This window comes from Cokeromyces recurvatus (genome assembly GCF_025118155.1).
Source record: "Cokeromyces recurvatus strain NRRL 2243 chromosome Unknown BX663scaffold_24, whole genome shotgun sequence".
Classification (NCBI taxonomy): Eukaryota; Fungi; Mucoromycota; class Mucoromycetes; order Mucorales; family Mucoraceae; genus Cokeromyces; species Cokeromyces recurvatus.
Genome location: NW_026251410.1, coordinates 357,300 through 379,248, shown reverse-complemented (window position 1 = coordinate 379,248; position 21,949 = coordinate 357,300). Strand labels below are relative to the sequence as shown.

At 31.8% G+C, this 21,949-nt stretch overlaps 8 protein-coding genes across 8 annotated transcripts; 3 read left to right on the top strand and 5 right to left on the bottom strand.

Annotated features, from left to right (window-relative positions):
* Positions 1 to 338: 338 nt before the first annotated feature.
* On the top strand, positions 339 to 1,107 carry BX663DRAFT_439793 (uncharacterized protein; the record flags this gene model as incomplete). Its single annotated transcript, XM_051523353.1, has 2 exons — positions 339 to 862; positions 915 to 1,107. The coding sequence occupies 2 exons, from the start codon at positions 339 to 341 to the stop codon at positions 1,105 to 1,107; spliced, it is 717 nt and encodes a 238-aa protein (XP_051380342.1).
* Positions 1,108 to 1,503: 396 nt separating this feature from the next.
* Positions 1,504 to 10,323, top strand: BX663DRAFT_554243 (golgi-body localization protein domain-containing protein; the record flags this gene model as incomplete). The annotated part of the gene is made up of 7 exons (XM_051531507.1): positions 1,504 to 4,627; positions 4,719 to 6,055; positions 6,112 to 7,110; positions 7,203 to 9,458; positions 9,525 to 9,639; positions 9,714 to 10,005; positions 10,068 to 10,323. The coding sequence occupies 7 exons, from the start codon at positions 1,504 to 1,506 to the stop codon at positions 10,321 to 10,323; spliced, it is 8,379 nt and encodes a 2,792-aa protein (XP_051380341.1).
* Positions 10,324 to 10,358: 35 nt separating this feature from the next.
* BX663DRAFT_518388 (uncharacterized protein) lies at positions 10,359 to 10,815 on the bottom strand. Its single transcript, XM_051528867.1, has 3 exons — positions 10,765 to 10,815; positions 10,462 to 10,647; positions 10,359 to 10,395 (listed from the first exon to the last, which is right to left on the bottom strand). The coding sequence occupies exons 1-3, from the start codon at positions 10,788 to 10,790 to the stop codon at positions 10,374 to 10,376; spliced, it is 234 nt and encodes a 77-aa protein (XP_051380340.1). The 5' UTR covers positions 10,791 to 10,815; the 3' UTR covers positions 10,359 to 10,373.
* Positions 10,816 to 12,151, bottom strand: BX663DRAFT_518384 (S-adenosyl-L-methionine-dependent methyltransferase). The gene is made up of 3 exons (XM_051528866.1): positions 11,846 to 12,151; positions 11,741 to 11,798; positions 10,816 to 11,690 (listed from the first exon to the last, which is right to left on the bottom strand). The coding sequence occupies exons 1-3, from the start codon at positions 12,126 to 12,128 to the stop codon at positions 11,090 to 11,092; spliced, it is 942 nt and encodes a 313-aa protein (XP_051380339.1). The 5' UTR covers positions 12,129 to 12,151; the 3' UTR covers positions 10,816 to 11,089.
* Positions 12,152 to 12,246: 95 nt separating this feature from the next.
* Positions 12,247 to 14,264, top strand: BX663DRAFT_488552 (uncharacterized protein; the record flags this gene model as incomplete). The annotated part of the gene is made up of 9 exons (XM_051524821.1): positions 12,247 to 12,415; positions 12,467 to 12,574; positions 12,631 to 12,816; positions 12,872 to 13,239; positions 13,302 to 13,437; positions 13,507 to 13,608; positions 13,664 to 13,719; positions 13,776 to 13,908; positions 13,966 to 14,264. 9 exons carry the CDS (start codon positions 12,247 to 12,249, stop codon positions 14,262 to 14,264), a joined length of 1,557 nt encoding a protein of 518 aa, XP_051380338.1.
* A 303-nt stretch (positions 14,265 to 14,567) lies between these two features.
* BX663DRAFT_518362 (uncharacterized protein) lies at positions 14,568 to 16,196 on the bottom strand. Its single transcript, XM_051528865.1, has 7 exons — positions 15,949 to 16,196; positions 15,688 to 15,881; positions 15,554 to 15,634; positions 15,432 to 15,443; positions 15,133 to 15,360; positions 15,032 to 15,055; positions 14,568 to 14,940 (listed from the first exon to the last, which is right to left on the bottom strand). Exons 1-7 carry the CDS (start codon positions 16,187 to 16,189, stop codon positions 14,674 to 14,676), a joined length of 1,047 nt encoding a protein of 348 aa, XP_051380337.1. The 5' UTR covers positions 16,190 to 16,196; the 3' UTR covers positions 14,568 to 14,673.
* A 94-nt stretch (positions 16,197 to 16,290) lies between these two features.
* Positions 16,291 to 17,146, bottom strand: BX663DRAFT_518359 (Pre protein translocase subunit Sec66-domain-containing protein). The gene has a single exon (XM_051528864.1). It carries the CDS (start codon positions 16,897 to 16,899, stop codon positions 16,480 to 16,482), a length of 420 nt encoding a protein of 139 aa, XP_051380336.1. The 5' UTR covers positions 16,900 to 17,146; the 3' UTR covers positions 16,291 to 16,479.
* Positions 17,147 to 17,274: 128 nt separating this feature from the next.
* BX663DRAFT_518355 (uncharacterized protein) lies at positions 17,275 to 20,574 on the bottom strand. The gene is made up of 5 exons (XM_051528863.1): positions 20,452 to 20,574; positions 19,730 to 20,352; positions 19,564 to 19,648; positions 18,250 to 19,504; positions 17,275 to 18,138 (listed from the first exon to the last, which is right to left on the bottom strand). Exons 1-5 carry the CDS (start codon positions 20,459 to 20,461, stop codon positions 17,361 to 17,363), a joined length of 2,751 nt encoding a protein of 916 aa, XP_051380335.1. The 5' UTR covers positions 20,462 to 20,574; the 3' UTR covers positions 17,275 to 17,360.
* Positions 20,575 to 21,949: the final 1,375 nt, after the last annotated feature.

Genomic DNA, 21,949 nt, shown 5'->3' with positions numbered 1-21,949 from the left:
AAAAGAATAATGATATTAACAGTATAATTCTACCTTAGTATTACTTGGCTATGGTTTCTGTTTCGAGGTAATGTATACGTGATTGCATAAGAATATATATAATTATTAACTTGTTAGTATAGTTTAATGAATATGATTTTATTTCATTAAAACCAAACTTCTCTCAAGATCCCAACTATCATCTTAAGCGTCATATTTTACTGTCATGTAACGTCACTTCTGATAATTTCACTTTTTATATTCACAGAAACAATATTCCTAATGAATTCTTCAAATCAATGCGTGTATTGGTCATGAACAATATGGAAGTAGAATATTATCAAAGCTGTAAAGATTCCATGTTTTTGGATTTTGTTGGTTATAGAAATGAATTATCGATGATATCCATGATACTTGGGCTTTTAAATACTCGACTTATTACATTAACAACAACTTCAATAATGGGGGACGATTTAACAGATTGTCAAAGGTATGCTCTTATGTACCGTAAAGGACAGGAAGATATTTTGAATGTTACTATCAACAAAATTGAAGTAATGAAACGTAATCTGATCCAAAGAATGTATCAAGACCAACAAAATCACAAAATAGCGCCTTCTGCTCCTTTCCTTAGTATTGTCAATTCAACATTCTATAGTCACCAGTTAGATATGGAAGAGCATCTACCATTCATCACATTAGATAATATTGTAATTACTCCAACTAAATTATTAAAAAAGGATTTGGAATTTGCAACAATTATATCCGAGAATTTTGAAGATTTAGAAGAAGAAGCAGATTTAATTATGATGCTATGCTTGATAAGAGAATATACAACTAATGGAAATAGTCCTTGGAGGGAATTCTTTGATAAAGTCAGAAGGTAAAAATAGATAAGAATATAAAATGCATACAACTAATTATTATGCAAATAGTTCAAATATTATCGTATCCGCAGACCAAGAAGCTGATTTAAAAGACATGTATGATTCAATTATCCCAGCCTTTGCTGAAGCTTATCCTAAAGTGTTCAACTTGAACAGTTTTACATTTGAATTATTTGTTTGGGCCGACCATATATTAAACCATTTTTCTATAGAAAATCCATTTGCAATTATTCCATTATAGTGTAATAAAAACATTATTAATCATAACTAAAAGATACTATAGGCAATAAATTATGTAATCAACAGTTATAACAATAATATGTTTCGGCCGATTTTTTTTTTTTTTTTTTTAATATGTATGCTCGATTTTCAACTCCAGATCGCCTGAAAACAGTTATTTTAGGTAAATGATATTGTGTATATTAATTTGTTTTATATGGCATTTACTACCTCTTTAAGCCCTATTGTTCAAAAGTATAAAAGCTGACGTTAAACATATTCAAATACTAACGTCTACTTTTAGATCCAAGCCAAGATGAATTTGTATCATTATGTTTTGATCATATTGTTTTTATTGCTAGCTCTAATCTGTATTAGATCAATACTTGCATTCTGCTTTCATTTTCGATTTGCAAGCATGGGTTTCCTTTCGATCCTTAATATTCAATATCATCATAAATCTAATGAAAACCCATTATTTTCTATCAACATAGGCAAACTTAAATTACGGCTACGAAATGATTTAAGTTTGTCATCACCTACTCCATACATTACTATTTATATAGAGAATCTTCATATTCAATTACATAGTCTGATTGCTCTTAAAAAAGCAAAACATAAAAAGGAATCTAACCAGCTAAATAAACAACTCTCTCGTGTGAGTTCTTCGCTTAATAAGATACCTTGGTGGTATTCGCTATCAGCATTCAAAAACATTATAAAATTGATTTCTGCTTTACCCGCTCAATTACTAATGGCAGGCCTAGCAAATTATGTTGATGTTCAAGTCAATAATTTTATTTTGGACATTGAAAATTCATCAATTTCAATTGAACATATCAATTTTAGTTCTATTTTATACGCCACTATTTCTTCTTCAACTAGATCTTCAGTTCAATATCAGCGACATTCTTTAAAGCGTGCTCAGCATCTATTTAAAGAAAAATCTTTTGAAATCACAATTAGACTAGGACCTATAACAGTTGGCAGCAATCATTTAAATGACATGTTGGTTTTACCATCTGGTGGCCATCTTACCGTTTCTTGTCATTTATCTGCTGGATGCGTTAAACTTAAAGATATTGATTGTATTGTCAAGGTTGATATTTTAAAATCTAAACTAAGACCTTTATTGGATACGATACAGAATATGAAGCAAGGGATGCAAACAAATGGCAACAATAGTTCTTCTATAGTTGGTACGAAGAATATTTCGGAACAGAGGTCATTTGTTGTTCAAATATTCCGTTCTATGTCTATTATTATCGATACAACAAATCTCGAAATAGACCACTCAAATGCCTGCTTTTCTAATTTAAAGTTTAAACAGATCGAAATTTTTGGCACCTTTGAGAATCAGTTCATGCTTCAGTATTCCTGTCAACTGGCTTCTTGGGTTATCAGTGATAGATCAAATTCTACTACAGTTGATGAGATAGGACTACTTAACTTACCAAATATGAAATTTACGATGAATCTTTCACAAATATTGCCTATTACAACAGATCTTAACCCATCTCCAATTAATTTAGAGGGCTCTTCCGTTAATAGTTTGGGACCCAGTAAGAAGCATATCAATGTGTTACTGGAAGTCATTAAACCGCAGTTATGTATCAATCTATCAAAAATAAATATATTAGAAAAGTTAAATATATACGAAAACCGAGAACAGTCTTTACAATCCTCTCAAGAAGACAAACAAAAGCAATTGCAAACTGAATCTTATAATTTACCTCAGGGCACTTTATCGATTTCTATAGAAAGCCCCTCGGTTATTTTTAAAAGTGAACCTATAGGCGTCATATCTTGGGCATTTATCAATTTCGAAATGAATGGGAAATATGATGCACAAAAGAGTACTTCTTCTTTATCGAAATTTTCTGACTCATTTGTAGATGATTCGAATAAATTTCAAGCTGATTCAAGTAACCCTAAGCGTCCTGAAAATCATTCGAGGCCTTCTTGGACCAATTTATTTAGACGCACTTGGAAACCAAAGAATAATTACCAGATTTCACATAACAAATTGGTATGGAATTACAATGTACACACAAAATTAGAGGTTAAAAGTACTTGCTTTGATACATCAAATGATGACAACACTATATATAACTCAAAGAATTTTGTTTTGGTGGAATATTTTGGCGTAAAAATCGACACTTGTTTTATGGGAGGTGCTCTAAAACAAAAAAATATACATTATATGAATGCAGATATAGATATTAAACATCCCTTTATTAATTTGTCCAACCAAAACCAGCTTGAATTTTGGATTAACAAGGTCTTGAACCAATTTATAAGAAAGGATAAAACTGACTCTACAGCAAAATCGAATGATTTCAGATATTTATCTAATTTGAAAATGAATGCTAATATGACAGAATTCACTATTGTATTTGGTGGTCTGGATCGAGGACTTAAAGGGAAAAGACAAGTGCCGACCGGGTACCTTGATAATGCTCCGGAAAAGGACATTTACGTAAATATCATAGTATTGGTTCAAGAAATTACTTTATCGTTTATTGGAACATATACTGCTTCCTCCTTTTCTAGTAATATGTCTACAATAAAAAACATACAGGAATCAATTTTAGCAAATGAAAATATGTCTTTGGGTGATTCACACTTGGTATTTAAACATATGATCGTTGAAAGAGTCTTTAAATCCCATAACCAAGAAGATCAAAAGTCTATCCTATTATGGGTTCCTCAAATCATTACAAATGCTAAAGTAATACTTGAGGCAGAACATATCATTCTTAAAACCTCTACAATATTTAAGAAAATCGGTGTCGAGTATTCTATTGCAAACCACTATGCTAGTTTAGTCACCATTGTTTCAACTTTAAAGAATATGAAGAAAATTTTCACCAAAGTCCCTACATCGCCAATTAAATCTAGTAAAGTCAAGGAGAACAAAGTAATTGTACATGATTATCAATTCCAAATCATGCGTTTTGATGTTCATATTACTCTTTCTGATTCTACAGAATTATATTCACGTATGGATGGTTTTAAAATTGAATGGACAGAACAAAAGCAGATACCCTCAATGGCTGTCCAAAATTTAACACTGTACGGTGTTGCACCTCAACAAACAAATCGATGGGATCAATTACTTGAGATGGATGATGTGAGTTTCTGTATTGAAAAAGACAATAATGATGAGAATACAAAAATAAATCAGCTTTCAATGAAAAAACTTTATTTGCGAATTCCTTACAGTTATGAACTCTGTAATATCGTAGATAGCGCAGTAACTCTTGTAAAGTTCATTAAAGCTATTCATGCTCGAATATCTAAAAATATCACATTTTTATTTTATGGACCCCAAGAGAAGAAGACAGCTACTTTAATACCAAATATACGTCTAAAGTGTGGATTATTTACAATCCAATTTGAGGATGACCCATTTGAGGCAAAACTAAGGCTGATTTGGAGAACGGGTTTAATTGAACAAGCCAATAGAATAGCAATTCAAGATGCGTTCGAATTAAAAGCTCACTCATTAATGCAAAATTCAAATATCAGTCCTGAAAAAGGTATAGAGATTATTATTATTACTATTATTATTAATTTAAAAAAAAGAATTGGCAAAACCAAATACATATAAATTGACTATTTATTATATAGGGCCTGTGACGGAAGAGACAGATGCAAGAGTTAACGAGGCATGGCAAGGCTTACAAGAGCATAATTCAAAGTCATGGAGACGACATATTGATACGGCTATCTCGAAAGAAGTAAAGTTTTATAATCAAATTCGCAGTGGAGATTATAGATATAACATGATGGCTGACCAATTTGATACAACATTTGACACTACTACTGATAAAGTTCAATCTCTTGTTGAAATGTTTTCTATTGATATTGTTGATCTTCCACGATATCCACCTTTATTAGATATCACCATCAAACATTCATCAATTTATTTCAGTCCTCCTACATTTGAACTTGATAGTACTCGACAGTTTATGTATAATGTTGGTAATGGACAGCCAATAGATACACCCCTTTCTACTCTAATACCATTCCATCTAAATTGGAAATCTGGAGAGACATGGGCGCAAATCCGAGACTATCCTATCCCCTTTATTTTAGTACCTGCTACAAAAGACAATGAAGAACCGTATGCTTGGACACTTTCTGGTGATTATGTCTTGGGCGATGATATGGGAGATCAAGATGCCACACGTTGTATTCATGTGCCTATTATAAATAACTATTCAATGGATATTGTGCGTATTAGTACACCACTTAAATTCTTTTCTGTGGTTAATATTGATGTTCACAATTCTGCTTTATCCTATATTTGCTGGTCTGTTCCTTATCAGCCTGCTATTCAAGATATAACACGTGTTCTGGACACATTCACAAAGCCTCCTATAGATCCTTCACAAAAGATTGGATTTTGGGATAAAATTAGGTTGCTGATACATACACAAACAAAGATCTCATTTATTGGTGGTGGTGATCTTGCAGTAGTAATGAAAGGCACGCGTGATCCGTATGATATGAGCCAGAAGGGCTTTGGGCTTGCGAAAGTTTGGCGAAATAATGTTGTCTGGTTAATAGGGCACAAAAATCCAGAAGGAGAGTTTATGCAAATTATTAGTCAAGATTATGCATTTGGTGTGCCTGATCTTTTGCGAGGAGGATATATTTCACCTTATATTATGACTGTAAATCAAATAGGTAAACAGGAGATGCGTAGTGTGCATCATTCTGTATCTAGCTCTACTTTAAACTCATCCAGTAACAAATCACGTTTTGTAAAAATGGCGCTCAAATTATCTGGGGGTATTCGAATGGGGTTAGGATGCCATTTAGAACGTATGTGTGATTGTGAAATATGTGATGAGAACAATGATGTGATGCCAGAAGCGCGAGAAGTACATAAAGAGCGACTGTTACATTTTTTACCACATTATAAAGTTAAATATAAAACGCCTCAGAACGTACATCAAAAGGTAAATACGCATTCATCTGTTTATTAAAAAAAAAATCTAATTTTTTGCTTATTTAGGATTATGATGCATATAAGGGCTTTCGATCCGATTTTATTCATTTCTCTTTGAGCATTATCAAATTATCCTCATATGATGCTGATCAAGGGCCCGTAACAGGTAACTCCATGCATTTATCACCTGGATTTATCGACCATTTTGTGAACTGGTTTCGATTATTTGGTGGTGCCATGAGTTATCCGCTACGTGATGGATCACTTTTCCCTAAAACTGACACTCGTCCTACTCAAAAATTTGGTCGACATATGAGTACAATGAAATATAAAGTCGTTGTAAGTCCCCTGATTGTAGGTTATTTTATCAAAGATGAGAATGTAGTAAGCGAAGAGACGATAGCAGAAGAATTAGGTGATTCTGTAGGTCTAAAAGGGTTTGTAAAGAATTTTAGTATGGATATTCATCAGAGACGAGTCATTGTTAATGTTTCAGATTATAAGTTGGATCAGAAACGTCTAAAAGCTAACTGGCCATTCACTGAAGCAGAAGTTCAATTAAAAAGTGTAGATTTGCGTGCAGTAAAAGCAAGTTACACTGGTAATGTTGAAATAGAAAATGTTAATAACCCTACTCCAATGGAAGATGATTATCTATTACATGAAAATAGTGGATTGAAAATGATGGAAGGTTTAAATTGTCAGCTCAAGAATGATTTAGATTCAGCAGACTGGATAGATCTGGATGATTTTGTAGAAATCGGTGTAACTACACCAGATATTTTGCCGACCATCCAAATCCTCCCTTTTGCATTTGTACCATGTATCTATTATCTTCGTCAAATTAATCGAGATGATTTATACAGAAACAGATATTTAGATAAAACGCATAATTGTATTCTTGGAACTGCTATTGGTACGCGAGAGATGCAAATGAGTTTGCTTCAAGATAGATGCAACAGCATAGATATACAAATTAGAAAACATCAAACCCGTCTTCATAATATTGAAACAAAGCAACTTCAAGCTAGTGAAGAAAAAGAGAAATTACATCTAAAAGAAATGGTATTCAATTATATTTATTTTTCTATTTTTTTTTTTTTTTTTTTTTGATTTTAATTAAATATGTATATACATATATATATAAATATATATAGTCTGATACTACTGTGGAAAAAACTAGAATCTTATATGAAAAAAGACATATGATTCAAGAATATTTAAAGGAACTTACTGTACAAAATAAGACTTTTGTTAAGAAGACAGATATGTATTCAACATCTACAATTTTTGGTAAAGATTCATTGACAGAATGGGAAGAATTAATGGGGCATTTTAAAGTACGCTATATTGCCCATAATCCACAAATATTATGGAATAATTCAATACGAAATATTGTCTATCATGGTTTGGATCTTCGAGATCATCGCCGTGCACTTGCTTACTATATGACATCACGTACAGCTAAATTTTTGAGAGATTTAATTGATACAATTGATTTCCAATATAAACAATTTGTTTTAGATGATAACGAAGGCGATATGAATGCTTCGATAGTAGAGGAATTAATCAATAAACTGCTAGCAGAGCAAAGTTCTACATTTTATGTCTCTAATGAAACTGAGCAGCAACAGTCAACCACTCAAAAAGATGAGGTAGATATTTCACTTAGTGAAAATGTCAATAATCCACTGATGCAGCTAAAGACGATTCCAAATGATTACGTGATGAAGAGTAGTTATTTGATAGACTTACTCAACCCACAAATCAGCTTACAGAGTGATTGTGATGTAAACAATATTGTGCTTGTGGCCAATGAAAGAACACAAGTCAAGGGTTTTAATATCATTGATGAATCTGATCCAGATGTTGAAATGGAAATCGTGAAGCACAGAACAATTGTGAGTCTTGATAACCTTCAATTCTTTGTTGCTAAAAAGGAACAGTTTGATAGCGTAGATTTATTGCTAGATAATCATTATGGGGCTAAAGAAAGTGATAATTGGCTTGCTTGGATTCCTCCAGAGATGCTAATTAACTATGTCAAAAGCTCAGATAAATTTCAGCGTATTGGCGATCAAATTGCAGCTACATTACAGTATGATAAGTATAACCCATTAAGAATTAAAGCAAACTCTAATGTATGTTCACAAGCTCACCCATTTGAAGACCGATGTGATTCTGTACAGCTTAATTTTCCTAAACTTAAACTCATTGCTGATTCAGCACAGTATAATGCTATCTATCAAGTTGCTACAGATCTCTTGTTATATAAGGAGCCTGCTAAAAAGGAGCGTCTTGCTCGTCTTCGCGAAATCATGATGGCTGCTGATCGCTCAAGCATGTTTGAAGCTACGGAAAAAATTATTGGTTTGCAACAAAAGGCACGACATTTAATATATGCCCGTGATCAGTACTGTCAAAATAGATCTCTTTTGGATAGTCAACAACTAGAGGAATTCAAGACAATTCGTCTAGAATTGTATGATACCCTAGAAGAGCTTTATTTAGGTATGGAAGCTATTAAATTGATGCAGAGCAATCAGAAAAAAGATTACCACGAACCTAAAACCAATCTCAAATTTGTTTTTTGTGCTCGACAAATTGAATGGGAAATGCTTACTAACAATGAAAGGCCACTTTGTGAATGTATGCTGAATAATTTTACATATGATTTTGTTAGTAAAGAGGATCATTCATCAATCAATACATTAGAGGTGGATATAATCCAAGTTAAAAATTTATCTCGGTCACCCGTCTTTGTGGATGTCCTTGGACCTTATGTTGATTCACACAAGCCATACGATTTCTCTAGACATAAAATGTTGCGTTGCTATTTTGTATCATTAGCACCAGTTGGAGGTATCCCTGTGACACAACATTTAGAAATCAATTTACATCCGTTAAGATTACAGATGACATATAGTTTTGGTAAAGAATTAGCATATTATCTTTTTCCTCCTGAAAAAACACAAAAGCAACATGAAGTTACAGCTTCTACAGTTTTAGAATTTGATCTTGCAATAGATCAACCATCTTCTTTAGTTTCACTTCAGTCAGGTTATGGTGAAAAATTAGACAACAATGCAGTGAAATCAATGGCCGAAGCTCAGAATTCTTCCACTTCACTTTCTATACAAAGTAGTAATAATCTATCAAATGATTTACAACAGCTTAATAATACAACAAGTTGTAGTACAGTTAACAATTCTTTCAAAAGAGAAGAAACATCTGATGAAGTTACTTCTAATTCACGAGGTTTAAAGAAAAACAAAAAGCAAACTACAGCATATAAAATAGTAGCAAAAAATAGAATAATTGATGATTTATCTGTTATGAAGAAGAGAGCTTCAAGTAATCGTACATTTATTCTAGTTAAGATACCAGGAGCCAGACATTGTCTAAGTTATCAAGTAAGCTTTCAAATGATTTTAAAAAAAAATATATAATAATAATAATAATAATTAAAAAAAAATAAGGGTCCAAAAGAAAAAAACCTTGAAGACTTGCGAGATTTTGCCTTTGAACAACCAACGTTAGAATTTAGAAATGAGACATGGTCATGGTTCGAATTAGTATCAAATATTAAGAGAGGTAACATAAAATTACTTATATTTCCTCCATCGATAATAATTTTTTTTGTCCCTTTTTTTGTCCCTTTTATTTAGACTTTATGAGAGCTGCGTTATTACATAATAGTCCAGCTTTGCTTAAAGAAAAACTCCTTCGACGACATCCACGAGAAAATACAAAACCAATTGAATCAAGTATTTCTATCTATAGCACGCCCACATATGTAACAGACGTGAGACACCAACCCATATCATATGACACTAATTCAGAAAGTTCCAGAAATGATGAACTAGAAGATATATTAGATACAGTATCATTGTATTCGGCTCGATCTGAAGATGTAAGCTCAGAAAGTGGATCTAAAAAAAGTAGTCATCTTTGGTCAAAGTAAGTATAAAAACACATATAGAATATGGTAATTAGTCCACTGAATCAAATTTAATTTGCAGACTTCGAAAGACTAAAAAGATAAATCAAAATAATGATGAATCACCCACCACCGAGGATAATTCATTACCTTATATAAACTCACATGCCTTATCTAGGGCTACTCAACATTTACATGATGAAGCTCAGTTAACAATTAAAGGAAAGTATTTGCTCGGTAAATATTATAACGGTCCTACACAATGGCTTCATAAAAGTACAAATTTCAAAACAAGACAGCAAGCAACAAAAAAAAATTTGAATGTGGGAAAAATATAATTTATTTTGTGGGGGAAGAAAGTTTTATTATTATGCAGACACAATACAATTTAAACACCTCCTCCACTTCGACTATATAACATGTACCCTTAGAAACAAAATATGTTATCATTACTATTAAAATTATTTAATATATACCTAACATCTCGTAATCCAATTCCATTATTTTTTAAATGCCAGTCAGCACGAATTCTATCCATATTTGCTGAATCAAATTGAGGTTCTCCTGATGGTATAAATCGTATAGGATGCTGTGATGGGGATGGTTTATTACCAGCTTTAGAAATAGTAAATACTGTAATAATTGTGAATGGCACAACAGCCCTGTAACAATATCATTATTTAAATACATGTATATATGTACATATATGTGTATATATTTATATAGATAGATAGATAGATAGATAGATAGATAGATAGATTTTTTTTAATAATACATACCAATATATAGGACCTTTTATTGCCATGATTCTGATAGAAAGAAGAGGAAAGTAGTGAAAAGAAAAAAGAGGGCGGAGGAGATTCAATGTAGATTATGTAGAAGAAATAATAATAAAAAAAAACTTTATTTTTCTAGTATCATTTTATGCCATATGATTTTTCTTTGATTGGGACTCACACAAGGTTTATTTTATAAAAGGTCATACGACTTTAAATAGGAATAATTGTATAAACGAAGCTTTCTGTTATATATTCTTTATAGGCATCTTTAATTAAAATATGTTTGTATATGCATTTAGAAGAGAATGAAAAAAAAAGCTTGTTATTAATAACCTAAAATGACTCTATCTTTATCAGCAAAATCTTTCCAAACTTCAATATTCTGAAATCCATTCTTACTCATTTGTGTTTTCAATATCTCAACTTGATGTCTACCTCCGATTTCCATAAAAAGATAAGGTATATCTTTAAATACAGGTCGACACTCTTTTGCAAGTTCAATAATCCGCTTATGTACAAATGTTCCCTCTTCTGCTGCTACCAAAGCCCTTGGATCTTCCCAATCTTTGACATCTGGTTCTAGATCCTTATATTCATTTGTAGTAATATACGGAGGATTTGATACAATCATGTTTGGCTGCTGGTTTAATTTGAAAACATCGATTTCTTTAAAACTAACTGTGTTATTTAAAGACTGTTTGCAATTATGATAGTTTTGATTAGCTAATGCGATAGCTTCACTAGAAATATCAATACCAGTCACATGTGCAGAGTCCCTGGGTAAATGCCTTGCTAGAGCAAGTGCTATACAGCCAGTACCTGTACCAACATCTAGAATTTCCAAGGGCTGTGACAATCGTTGTCCTTTTGATAACTGATCAGATATTAAATTAGATACTTTCATAATCCATTCCTCCGTCTCAAATCTAATAATATAAGAAGTCTTCAAAAAGTAAACAGATAGTATTTAGTTTACCTTGGGATCAATATAGGAGGTCGTGTTACGATATCCAACTCACAGAATGGCTGACTACCTAATAATATGAATACTAAGTATATACTCTAATATCAACTAAATTACCTAATATATATTGTAAAGGTTTATGCTTCTTGATGCGTTGCTCAATATATGAATCAAGCAAATCTTGTTCTGCTTGTGATAAAGAACTTAGAGGTAATGACTGATTTCTATTATTCTCTATCAGAACTTTTTCTTTAAGCCAAATAAGCTGTCTTTTAGCATGACTTTTATCACCATTGCATACTGGTATTAAAGCTTGAAACCATTTATTGACTTGCATTCTTAATCTCATTATAAAATAATAACAATGATTGAGAAGCAAATTTTCCAGCTTTATAAGCATAGCAGGTGACTGTCTTAATACCCACCTTTGTCTTTTTTTTTTTTTTTTTATTATTATTATTATTATTATTATTATTATTAATACTATTATTATTATTATTATTCTTTATTACTTAATTATGACAGAAAAGAATTATTCAGCGGTTCCCCCACCGCCATCTTTAACTTCAGAAAAGTCTTCTTCTATTGATTTTAATGATGCTTTATTAAAAGCAAGGGCTATTGCTGAAAAGTTGAAACGGCAATCAACTGCTGGATCCTCTTCTGTCAGTTCTCATTTATCAACTGGTACATGTTGTTTACTACTATTTCGATGTAAAACTAACTTTTTTTTTATAGGTACTAAAAGAAGCTATAGCGATGATAACTCTGTTACAACTAAATCCTCTCAAGATGATTACGGCAGTAAACGAAGTGCATATGATGGTGGTTCTTCAAGACCGTCTTGTATGTCTTACCTTCCCCATCACTTTTTATTTTTTATAACTTTTTCTTTTAATTAGATGATGTTAAAGAATCACGAAGATATGGTCTTGGTTCAGAGGAACGAAAATCTTCGTATAATTCTCAAAAACAAGAAGAATATAGTGTTCCTAATCATTTGGTTGGTTTACTAATTGGCAAAGGGGGGGAAAATCTAAAAAAGATTGAACGTATGTCTGGTGTCACTAAGGTCCAATTTGCTAATGGTAAGGAAACTAATTTATATGTTTATGTATAACTTAAGCCCTTTTTTTTTTCAAGATCCTGTTGGTAATGAAAGAGTTGTTTATTTATATGGTGAATCAGATCAAATAGCTATTGCTCGTGATATGATTCGCCAAATGGTATCTGATGCTCAATCAAACGAAAATGATCGATATTCAGGCAGCAGTAATAATGATCAAGAAAATGAATCTTCAACAACTATCCAGATTCCTGCAAATAAAGTAGGTCTTGTCATTGGACGTGGTGGCGAAACAATTCGCGACTTTAAGAAGCGTAGCAAAGCCAATATTATAATTGCTTCAGATAATCAACATAATGAGCGAATGATTACTCTAATAGGATCTGAATCTGCTATTCAAGCTGCAAAATCACTTATTGAAGACATTGTTTATGGAAATAATAACGTAATAACATATAATATATCTTTATATATATATATATAGTTTGTTTAACTTCTTTATTTTAGTCAACTACTACTCGAAATTGGAATGCAAATAATCAACAAGGCAATAATGGCTATAGTAGTCGTATAGGAAAATCGGATGAAGAGCACGCCTCTATAAATATTCCTGTATCAATCGTTGGTCTTATCATTGGAAGAGGTAAATATATTTATTTATTTTTACGCAGTTCATAGCAAATTTATTTTATTTTGTTTTATTTTTAATCAGGTGGAGAAACTATTCGGTCTATACAGGATCAATCAGGTGCTTGTGTAAAGATTGATACGCAGGCAGATCCCAATTCTACTGAACGTACTGTAAATATATCTGGTAGGTAAGCGTTTTAAAAAGTTATTATATTTGTACTTATAATTGTAACAATAAGGTGATCCTAATTGCGTTTCTATTGCAAAGCAACTTATCGAAAATAAAATAGCAGAGGTAAAATGAGTCTTTGCATTATTGTGTTGGCTGTAGTTAATTATATTATAAATTAGGCTAATCAAGGAAGATATAATTCAAGAGGATACAAGCCTCAACAGCAAGAATATGATCAATATGATGAAAGCGGATATGATTATCAGCAGCAATATAATCAATATTATGGACAGTATTATAATGATGGTTCTTGTAAGAAAATGATATTAGTGATAATTTTAATATACTGTTGACTTATATTTTATATAGCTTATCAACAATATCCAGAATATGATAACACTTTATCAGGAAATGATCCTGCTCAATCAAAAGACGCCTATCCCTCTTCCGGTCAAAGCAAGACAAATGACTCAGATGAGCAAACAAACTTTGATTATACAGCTTACTATAATCAATATTATAATGGTCAACAACTTACGCCAGAACAACAAGAAGCTTATTATAAATGGTATCAGCAATATTATGGTCAACAACAGTATCAAGCTGATTCAAACAATATTGATGGAGAACCAATTACGTCCGAAGAAAAGCATGCTGAAGACAAGTAGTATAATTACCCTTTTATTCTTTTTATATGTTTAAGATAAAATATAATTTCTATTGCGATTTTTTTTTGTTTTGTTTATGTGTGTGTGTGTGTGTGTGTGTGTGTGTGTGTGTGTATGTACTTTCCTTGAAATTGGTTAATAGCGTACCATGAGACTCTCTAATGGGCTATGTATTGCTCACGAATTACTAGGTCAAATATTATATCTTACTAAACACGGTAATATTATTGTTTGCTATTATCAAATAATACTGCTACCCTATACTATTTTATAAAGTCTTTTGTTTTATATATACATATTTACATATATTTATATAGAGCCACTATAATCTTAATAAACTACTTTATACATGTTTACCTTGATAACAAAACTGGTCTTATATATTTTATTAGAAAAAGCAAAATTAGAATTAATAACGGTGTAATGGTTTTGCACTTAGTTGCGAAATCTGTATTGATCTAACACTTTCGCCACTATCATCTTCATTCATGTTTAGTTTACTATCACGGTCTAAATGTATAGAAGCAAACTCATATTTAGAAATATTATCATGATTTTGTGGCTCTTGAGCATCAAAAGTAAGTTCAGCCGAGATACGATCTTCTGATTCACGAAAAGGTTTGTTGCCTCTCCCACTTGTATTTTTGGTTTTATTTGTACGACGATTTGTTGTAACCTATTTTATAGAGTTATAATAAGGGCAATAACTTGTATATATTAACATATATAAATATATATAATATTCATATATATATATATATATTTACCCAATAGACAGTTACTGCATTGATCTATATAGCGTTATACACATATATGTATATACATATTTATTTAGCTTCATGAGTTAAAATAATCAATTAAATCTTACCGTCACATCTAGTGTACACATTGTAAGACAAACCAAACCCCTTTCATGACCATGTGTAATAACAACAACTAATACATTCACAAATGAGATTAATAGAGATACAATAGAGGCGACCAAAGTATGACGTGCTACTCTATACAGCTTTGACCTCTTCCAATTCACCTTTGAGGATAAGCCAACATTCATTAAAGGTGCCATAAAGAGCCAAGTCAAGTACAAATTAAGTATCTAAATACCAACCAAATATTGAATACTCATTTTAGAGAAGAAGAAAAAAATAGATTTTTGTATGTACTTACAAAATCGTAAACCTATGTATTAATTTATCAATATACAAATATGTATATATGTACATGTATATAGATATTAGCATCTGAATACTATACAAGCCCCTCCTTTTTTTTAAAAAAAAATAACTTACAAGTAAAGGAACACTTGCAACTAATTGAAGACCAATAGTACATTTTCCATCAGATTCGAGATATATATTTCTATAAGTTAACTAAAAGATTATGTTAACATACAATTATGATCTATCTATAATCTGGAATATACCATCAGGACGAATATAATAATATATGGACATAAAAGCCCTATATGAGCTTTATATTGACATGTTTTAAAACGAGATGTTTTTACTGCAGTAACAAGATGAATACGTTCAATTAACCAAGCATAAATTATAATTTTACTCCCAGCATAAAATATATCGCAGGAAAGCATTCCTAGAGTACATGAAATTATATTATCTAGTTACGAAGGGGGGAAAAAATCAATCAGAAAATTAGGGGGCTCTATTTAGTAATTCTATATTACTATTATTAGTAGACACAACTACAACAGATGTAACTGCAAAGGCCCAAGATACTAAATAAAGCAGAATAACTAAAAAACGACCATAATTTATTGTCTTTAAGCTCTCTCCAAATGTCTTTGATCCAATAGCTGCTGATAATGCTGAAATACAAACAAGTGATATTAATTCTGAAATGATTTCTAGCACATCAGGACCGACAATACCAAGTTCAACAAATATTGGAGCCGAAGATTGCACCATAATTTTACGAAAAAAATAAAAAATAAAAAATAAATAAAGAGAAAAATAAAAGTAATAACACTTCTTTATATACTTTCGATTTATTATGTTTGGGATTCTTCGTCAACGACATTCATAGTTGACAGAATCTACTGTACTACATTAAACAAGTTTTTTTTTTTCTTTTATCTTTTTCTGTTTTTTTAAGGAGAATATAAAAGAATAACTCATCCATAAATAATATAGCTTATTTATTTTATTCAATTTTTATATATTGATATATATATGTATATAGAAAAAAGCGCATGGATTTATTTCTTTTTAGCAGCTGCTGCTTTCTTTTCTTGCTCTTCCATTCTCAATAATTCTTCTTCGGCTTTTTTAGCCTCTTTGGCACGTCTAGCTTCATTCTCTTTAGCTTCCTTGGCTTCTCTTTCCTCCTCCTTCTTCTTGCGTAGTGTTTCTTCTTCTAGCATAGCCTTCATTTCTACTTGCAGTTGCTTTTGTTTTTCATGTTCTAACATTTGAGCTGCTGTACTAAAGATTGTCTGTCCCCATCCTTCTTTAAAGGTGTTGGCCTCTAATGCAATTTCTTGTAACTCGGCTGTGATTTCTTGTTCAGCTGCACTAAACTCCTGCCAAAGATCATCACCTATGCTACCTGCTTTCATCAACTGTTGTAGAGCAGGCTTTTCTTGTTGGACTTGGATAAGACGACGGACGGCCTCCATGGCTCGACGCAAAAGGGCTGCACGTAAATGATGTTCTGGGATGGCTGATTCACTATTTAAAAGTGCAATATATTCTTCTTTTTGTGTGTTAATTGGGAACCATGCTTCAATCGAGCGAGTCACTGTAAATGAAGAATATTAAAAAGCATGTTTAGCCATTTGTATACATGTACATTTAAGAAAATAAAAAAATAAAATAAAATAAAATAAAAAATAATGATTACTTGTTGCCCTGCGATATACATATGAAAATGCACTCATTGCAGCAATACATCCTCCAAGGTATACAGTTGGTAATAATAATGAACTCATCCTTTTCTTTTTCTTGTTTTTTGATTAGTTATTTAAAGGAGATTATTCTTTTCTCAATTATAATAAAAAAAAACCAAAATATTATAGATTTAATAAGAAATGATGTATTTGTGTCTTATTGGCTAGAGCAATAAGTGTGACTATTTATTTTATTCCCCAAGAAGCCATTCCACAATGGTAACCTCTTCTTGATCATCCCAATCTTGTAAAAACCATTCTTCATCGCCCTCAACCTTACCATGAATTTCTTCATCCTTGTCTATAATAGTATCATCAGGGAAATCAGTTTGAGTAGTTTGATCAATCCCTAAGGCTCGATATACGAGTGGTTTAACGTAGAGTCGTTTTTGACCTGTAGTCAAGATACTTGACTTTTTTTCAATAACCGAAGGATCCTGCTGGAGATACATAAATCGTTCCCTCCGGGTAAATTCATCCAAAGAAGAAGCACGACGTTCAAATTTCAATACTTTGTCCAATACACCATGAGTACGCTGCTCCTCTTGCTCCCTGAGCTGTAATTGTCTTAATACAGAACGTCTATGAGGGACAGGCGTAGCAGTAGTTTCTCGCTGCTCAACCTTGTCATCCCATTGCTTAATAGACGCACTCACTCGTTGATGCAATAAGTTATCTTGATTATATTTTTCTGTTGCATAACTTTCATGCAATGACTGACGTCGATTATTCCCAAGCATGGATACACGTTTGGCAACTATACTTGAAGGCCTTTCAGGAGACAAGCTATTATTCATTTTATCTTGAGTTATCAATCCATTGCCACTGTCTATATTATTGAATACCCTGTTTATGCCAATTGTATCTGTATTGTAATCTTCTAGATGGTGATCATTTAACCTTACAAATAGACTTGTATTGAAATCAGTTTTAACTGCATTATTAATACTAGTAATAGAACAAGTAGTGCTATTAGATAGAGTATCATTTATTATAATTTTTCTTTTTTCTTTTTCTTTTTTTTTTCAAACCGTACTTGCCGGTTTGAAGGTAAAAATATCTTCTTTGCTTTGTACATACTTTAACTCTGTTATATATTCTTGTGGCTCATCTGTTAAAGTTTTAATCATTTCTTCGTTATAATGCTTTTTAGCAATCTTTGTTGTTGACGGTAGAGGTGGTTCATTAGATGGCTCTCGCTTTATTTCTTCTTCTTTTGATTTGCGTAAACTTTCTCTGCTTTTTTTACTACTCATACTACTTCTTCTAATAATCATTCCATTGGTATTAAAAGTATTAGTCGAATTATTTGACTTTGATGTTTGTGGGACGTTCAGTTCTGGAGATGATGTCCTTGAATGTTTAAAGGGGGATATTTTGGGCGATTTTATACTGATTGTAGAGGCCTTTTTATTAGAAGAGGTAGGTTCCTCTACAAGAGACAAGCTATTTGTTGATTTCGAATTCTTTGATAAAGCCTTACTTTGTTTAATGTCTGTAGTTGTTGGACTGGACAAACTAGAAGGTAGCGGCTTATAAATGCTTTTTGGCGTCGTATCTATAATGGTATTCATTGTCTTGCTTTTTGGTGATAATGCTGTAAGTGGCGTTATCGGTGGCTTCGGTGCCTCACGAGGGTTTTCAAATCGATTAGAATCTGTAACAATAAAGCTTTTTTTACTAAGGGGAGAAGTAGGTGTTTCATTGTTTCGAATATTAATTTTTGCAACTTCAATTGATAACTGTTGATGGTAATCATCTAAAGAACCATTACTTAATGAAGAAGCTGTAGTAGTGGTCGTTGTAGTAGTTATGTTGGATATTGAAGCTATAGAAGAAGAAATAGAAGATGTTTTTGAAGCTCTTTGTTTACTTTTGACATTATGACTTGAATTTGTATTATGTCGGGCAAGCGGTGAAGAAGGTCTTGACACAATATGTTCAGAGAGTCGTTGTGATGAGATTGAACGTCGTTCCCATTTTGGTTCAGGAACCACAAGCTCATCTTTAGTTTCAATGGATTTTAATCTATTTGGTGTAAGCGAGACTTTGACAGTTTCTCCTGATTTGATTAAATCATCAAAATTCATAATAGGTAAATCTGGGTCATAGACAGACGCACGTGGTGATGCATTACTATTAGCTAATGAGTTTCTATTGTTTTTAAAGAGATGGTAGGTCGATTTTCGACTATTAACGGTATTATGTGACATGGTAGATTGGGGTCTAGTTATGTCGGGTATTTTTGCCGATAACGTGCTTGTTTGTGAATTATCTTCAAGATAGTCCAAATCAAGATCGTCAAAAGAAATATTGAGAAAAGATTCAGTTTCGTCTGTGTAACAGGTAGTATATTTAAATATATGAGAAAACATGATAGCATATAAAACTTACTATCAACTGTTGTTGTATAACTTTTTCTACTGCTAATTGATGATAAGTAGGGTGATCTATAACTTTGGAATACTCCAGCTCTTTTCTATATATGTATAGAATAAGAATAAAAAAGATTTAATATATAGGCATTCCACTTTTTAGTTTTATTCATCTGCATGCTTACCTCCATTTTATCTTTTAAACTCATTTTTTGGAAGACATGCCCTAATTGAATATCATCAATCAAAGCCAAAAACACTTCTTTTACTCGAATATAATCAGTATCTTCATGCTCTGCTGTCATTGCTACAGCTGTTAACAGATATTCTGCTACATGTTCTATAATTGTTGTGACATATATAGCTACAATCGGTGAAATGACGATAACTGAATCGTTATTATGTTTCATTCTCCTTTGTAAATGTATTTGGTCTTCCTTATCTGCTAATGTACAATACTGAAAACATTTCTCTCTTAATAAAGGGATGGCTTTTTCTATAGGAAACTGAGAACCTTCCAACTTACGCATACGTTCATACAGATCGTAATCAATGGACTCTATCTCTGTAAACGATTTAACCTCTAGTTCAGCTTCTACAATAGCATTCTTTCCTAATGTCGATGGTAATAAATTGAAAATAGCAGTTTTAATCTGTGATAAGTCTAATGAAAGTGAACAAGTCAATAAAAGTACTATAAATTCGTCTAAAAATTGGTTGATAGTTTGTAAAGCATCAGTTGATACTCTAAAAGGTCCTATTTCAGAAATAATAGCATTTGCAGCCCTTTGACATATATAATGTTCGTCTATAGAATGATTTATATATAAAAGGTTATTTTGGCTTATTTATAAACTTTTATTTATTTATTTTGTTTTGTTTTGTTTTTTTTCTCCTTTATTATTACCTGAAGTCATTTTAATTATTATTATAATAATAAAGAAAAAGATTTATAACTTTTTTCACGTATAATGTTTATAGATATTATTACAATCAAAATATCAAGTATAGCATTTAACTCGTTATACTTAGAAAGAAGAAAAGAAAAAATAAATTAAGGGATTGAGTTTTGTTTATAATTACTTTAATAATTTTGCTAGGTTACACTGAATTTCCACATTCACCTTTTCTCAAATAATGTTGCACCAAAAAAAAAAAAAAAAAAAAAAAAAAAAAAAAAAAAAAATTATTAGGTCGCATTTTAAAAAATAATGTTGTATTCATCAAAGCATATTTCTATACCTTTTCCTTAAAATGATGTCGCATAATACAAGAAAAGAGTGACATGCTTTTTGAAAAAAAAAAGAAGATGTCGTATTGTAAATATAATTGTTTGTTAAATATGAAGGCCTGCAGAGCAGTCATCAAACCGTCTAGAAGAATAGCGCACAAACCCTTCAAAAGATGATTAGACAACTTGATTGCTAGCGTCTGCAATTATTTGAGGAATAGTATTTTTTTTTTTTTTTTTTTTTCAACAGAAACACTCCGGAAAGAATCCAAGCGAGAAAGCAATGGTTAGAAACGGTGAAAGAGATAGGTGTTGACTCTATGAACAACTGTGTTTTTATCGAAAAGTTAGGGTTTAGGATTTAATGAAAACCTGAGAAGAACTCAGGGCTTGGATTTTCAAAAGGGAAGGCTGCCAAAGTCAAAGTACTTACAGCCAGCTAGAGTCAATTCAATTTCCATCTTGAGCACCATTTCTGCTAAAAATCTTGATTAAAATTAGCTTAAGAAAACCCATGCCTTCTTCATAGAAAAGAAAGCTAGCCGATAGTAGGAAGCAATAAACATAGGGCACAGTAACCAAACACTATGACAATTTTATTAAAGAAGTTCTTGCTGAGATGGACAAACTCCCTAAAATAAAGGGACAGCATTTAATCATGGATAATGCGTCCATACATACAGGTAAAATAATTGGCGAGATGATCAAAGAGCGTGGCTACAAATGCACTTACCTACCACCTTACTCTCCAGAACTAAAACCCAATAGAACAGCTTTGGCCTAGTTGTTAAGAGTAGTGAAAAAAAAAAGATACTATTCCTCAAATAATTGCAGACGCTAGCAATCAAGTTGTCTAATCATCTTTTGAAGGGTTTGTGCGCTATTCTTCTAGACGGTTTGATGACTGCTCTGCAGGCCTTCATATTTAACAAACAATTATATTTACAATACGACATCTTCTTTTTCAGTATAGTCATAGTCCAAAAAAGAAGAAGAGATATGAACTTATACATTAATATATATATATATATATATTTCTTCTATCATAACAAACAGAGTAAGTTAACCTGTGAAGGCATATATGGAGCCAATGGACATGTACGTTTAAATACTCTAATCAACTTTAATTCTTTCATATATAAAATCCAAGTAACTTATCAGATAGAATATGCGA

Excerpts from the sequence above, each read along its gene's own strand:
- BX663DRAFT_518359 (XM_051528864.1), bottom strand. The coding sequence starts at position 16,899 with ATGGAGGCCGTCCGTCGTCTTATCCAAGTCCAACAAGAAAAGCCTGCT.
- BX663DRAFT_518384 (XM_051528866.1), bottom strand. The coding sequence starts at position 12,128 with ATGCTTATAAAGCTGGAAAATTTGCTTCTCAATCATTGTTATTATTTT. Across the intron at positions 11,799-11,845 it reads ACCTTTACAATATATATTAG|GTAGTCAGCCATTCTGTGAG; the intron begins GTAATTTAGTTG and ends TCATATTATTAG. Across the intron at positions 11,691-11,740 it reads CCTCCTATATTGATCCCAAG|ATTTGAGACGGAGGAATGGA; the intron begins GTAAACTAAATA and ends TTATATTATTAG.
- BX663DRAFT_518388 (XM_051528867.1), bottom strand. The coding sequence starts at position 10,790 with ATGGCAATAAAAGGTCCTATATATTG. Across the intron at positions 10,648-10,764 it reads ATAAAAGGTCCTATATATTG|GGCTGTTGTGCCATTCACAA; the intron begins GTATGTATTATT and ends ATATTGTTACAG. Across the intron at positions 10,396-10,461 it reads ATTGGATTACGAGATGTTAG|TCGAAGTGGAGGAGGTGTTT; the intron begins GTATATATTAAA and ends CATGTTATATAG.
- BX663DRAFT_518355 (XM_051528863.1), bottom strand. Across the intron at positions 19,649-19,729 it reads GTTTAAAAGATAAAATGGAG|AAAAGAGCTGGAGTATTCCA; the intron begins GTAAGCATGCAG and ends ATACATATATAG. Across the intron at positions 18,139-18,249 it reads GAATATATAACAGAGTTAAA|CACTACTTGTTCTATTACTA; the intron begins GTATGTACAAAG and ends TCTATCTAATAG.
- BX663DRAFT_518362 (XM_051528865.1), bottom strand. The coding sequence starts at position 16,189 with ATGGTGCAATCTTCGGCTCCAATATTTGTTGAACTTGGTATTGTCGGT. Across the intron at positions 15,635-15,687 it reads TTATTATATTCGTCCTGATG|TTAACTTATAGAAATATATA; the intron begins GTATATTCCAGA and ends ATAATCTTTTAG. Across the intron at positions 15,056-15,132 it reads TGTGTACACTAGATGTGACG|ATCAATGCAGTAACTGTCTA; the intron begins GTAAGATTTAAT and ends AACGCTATATAG.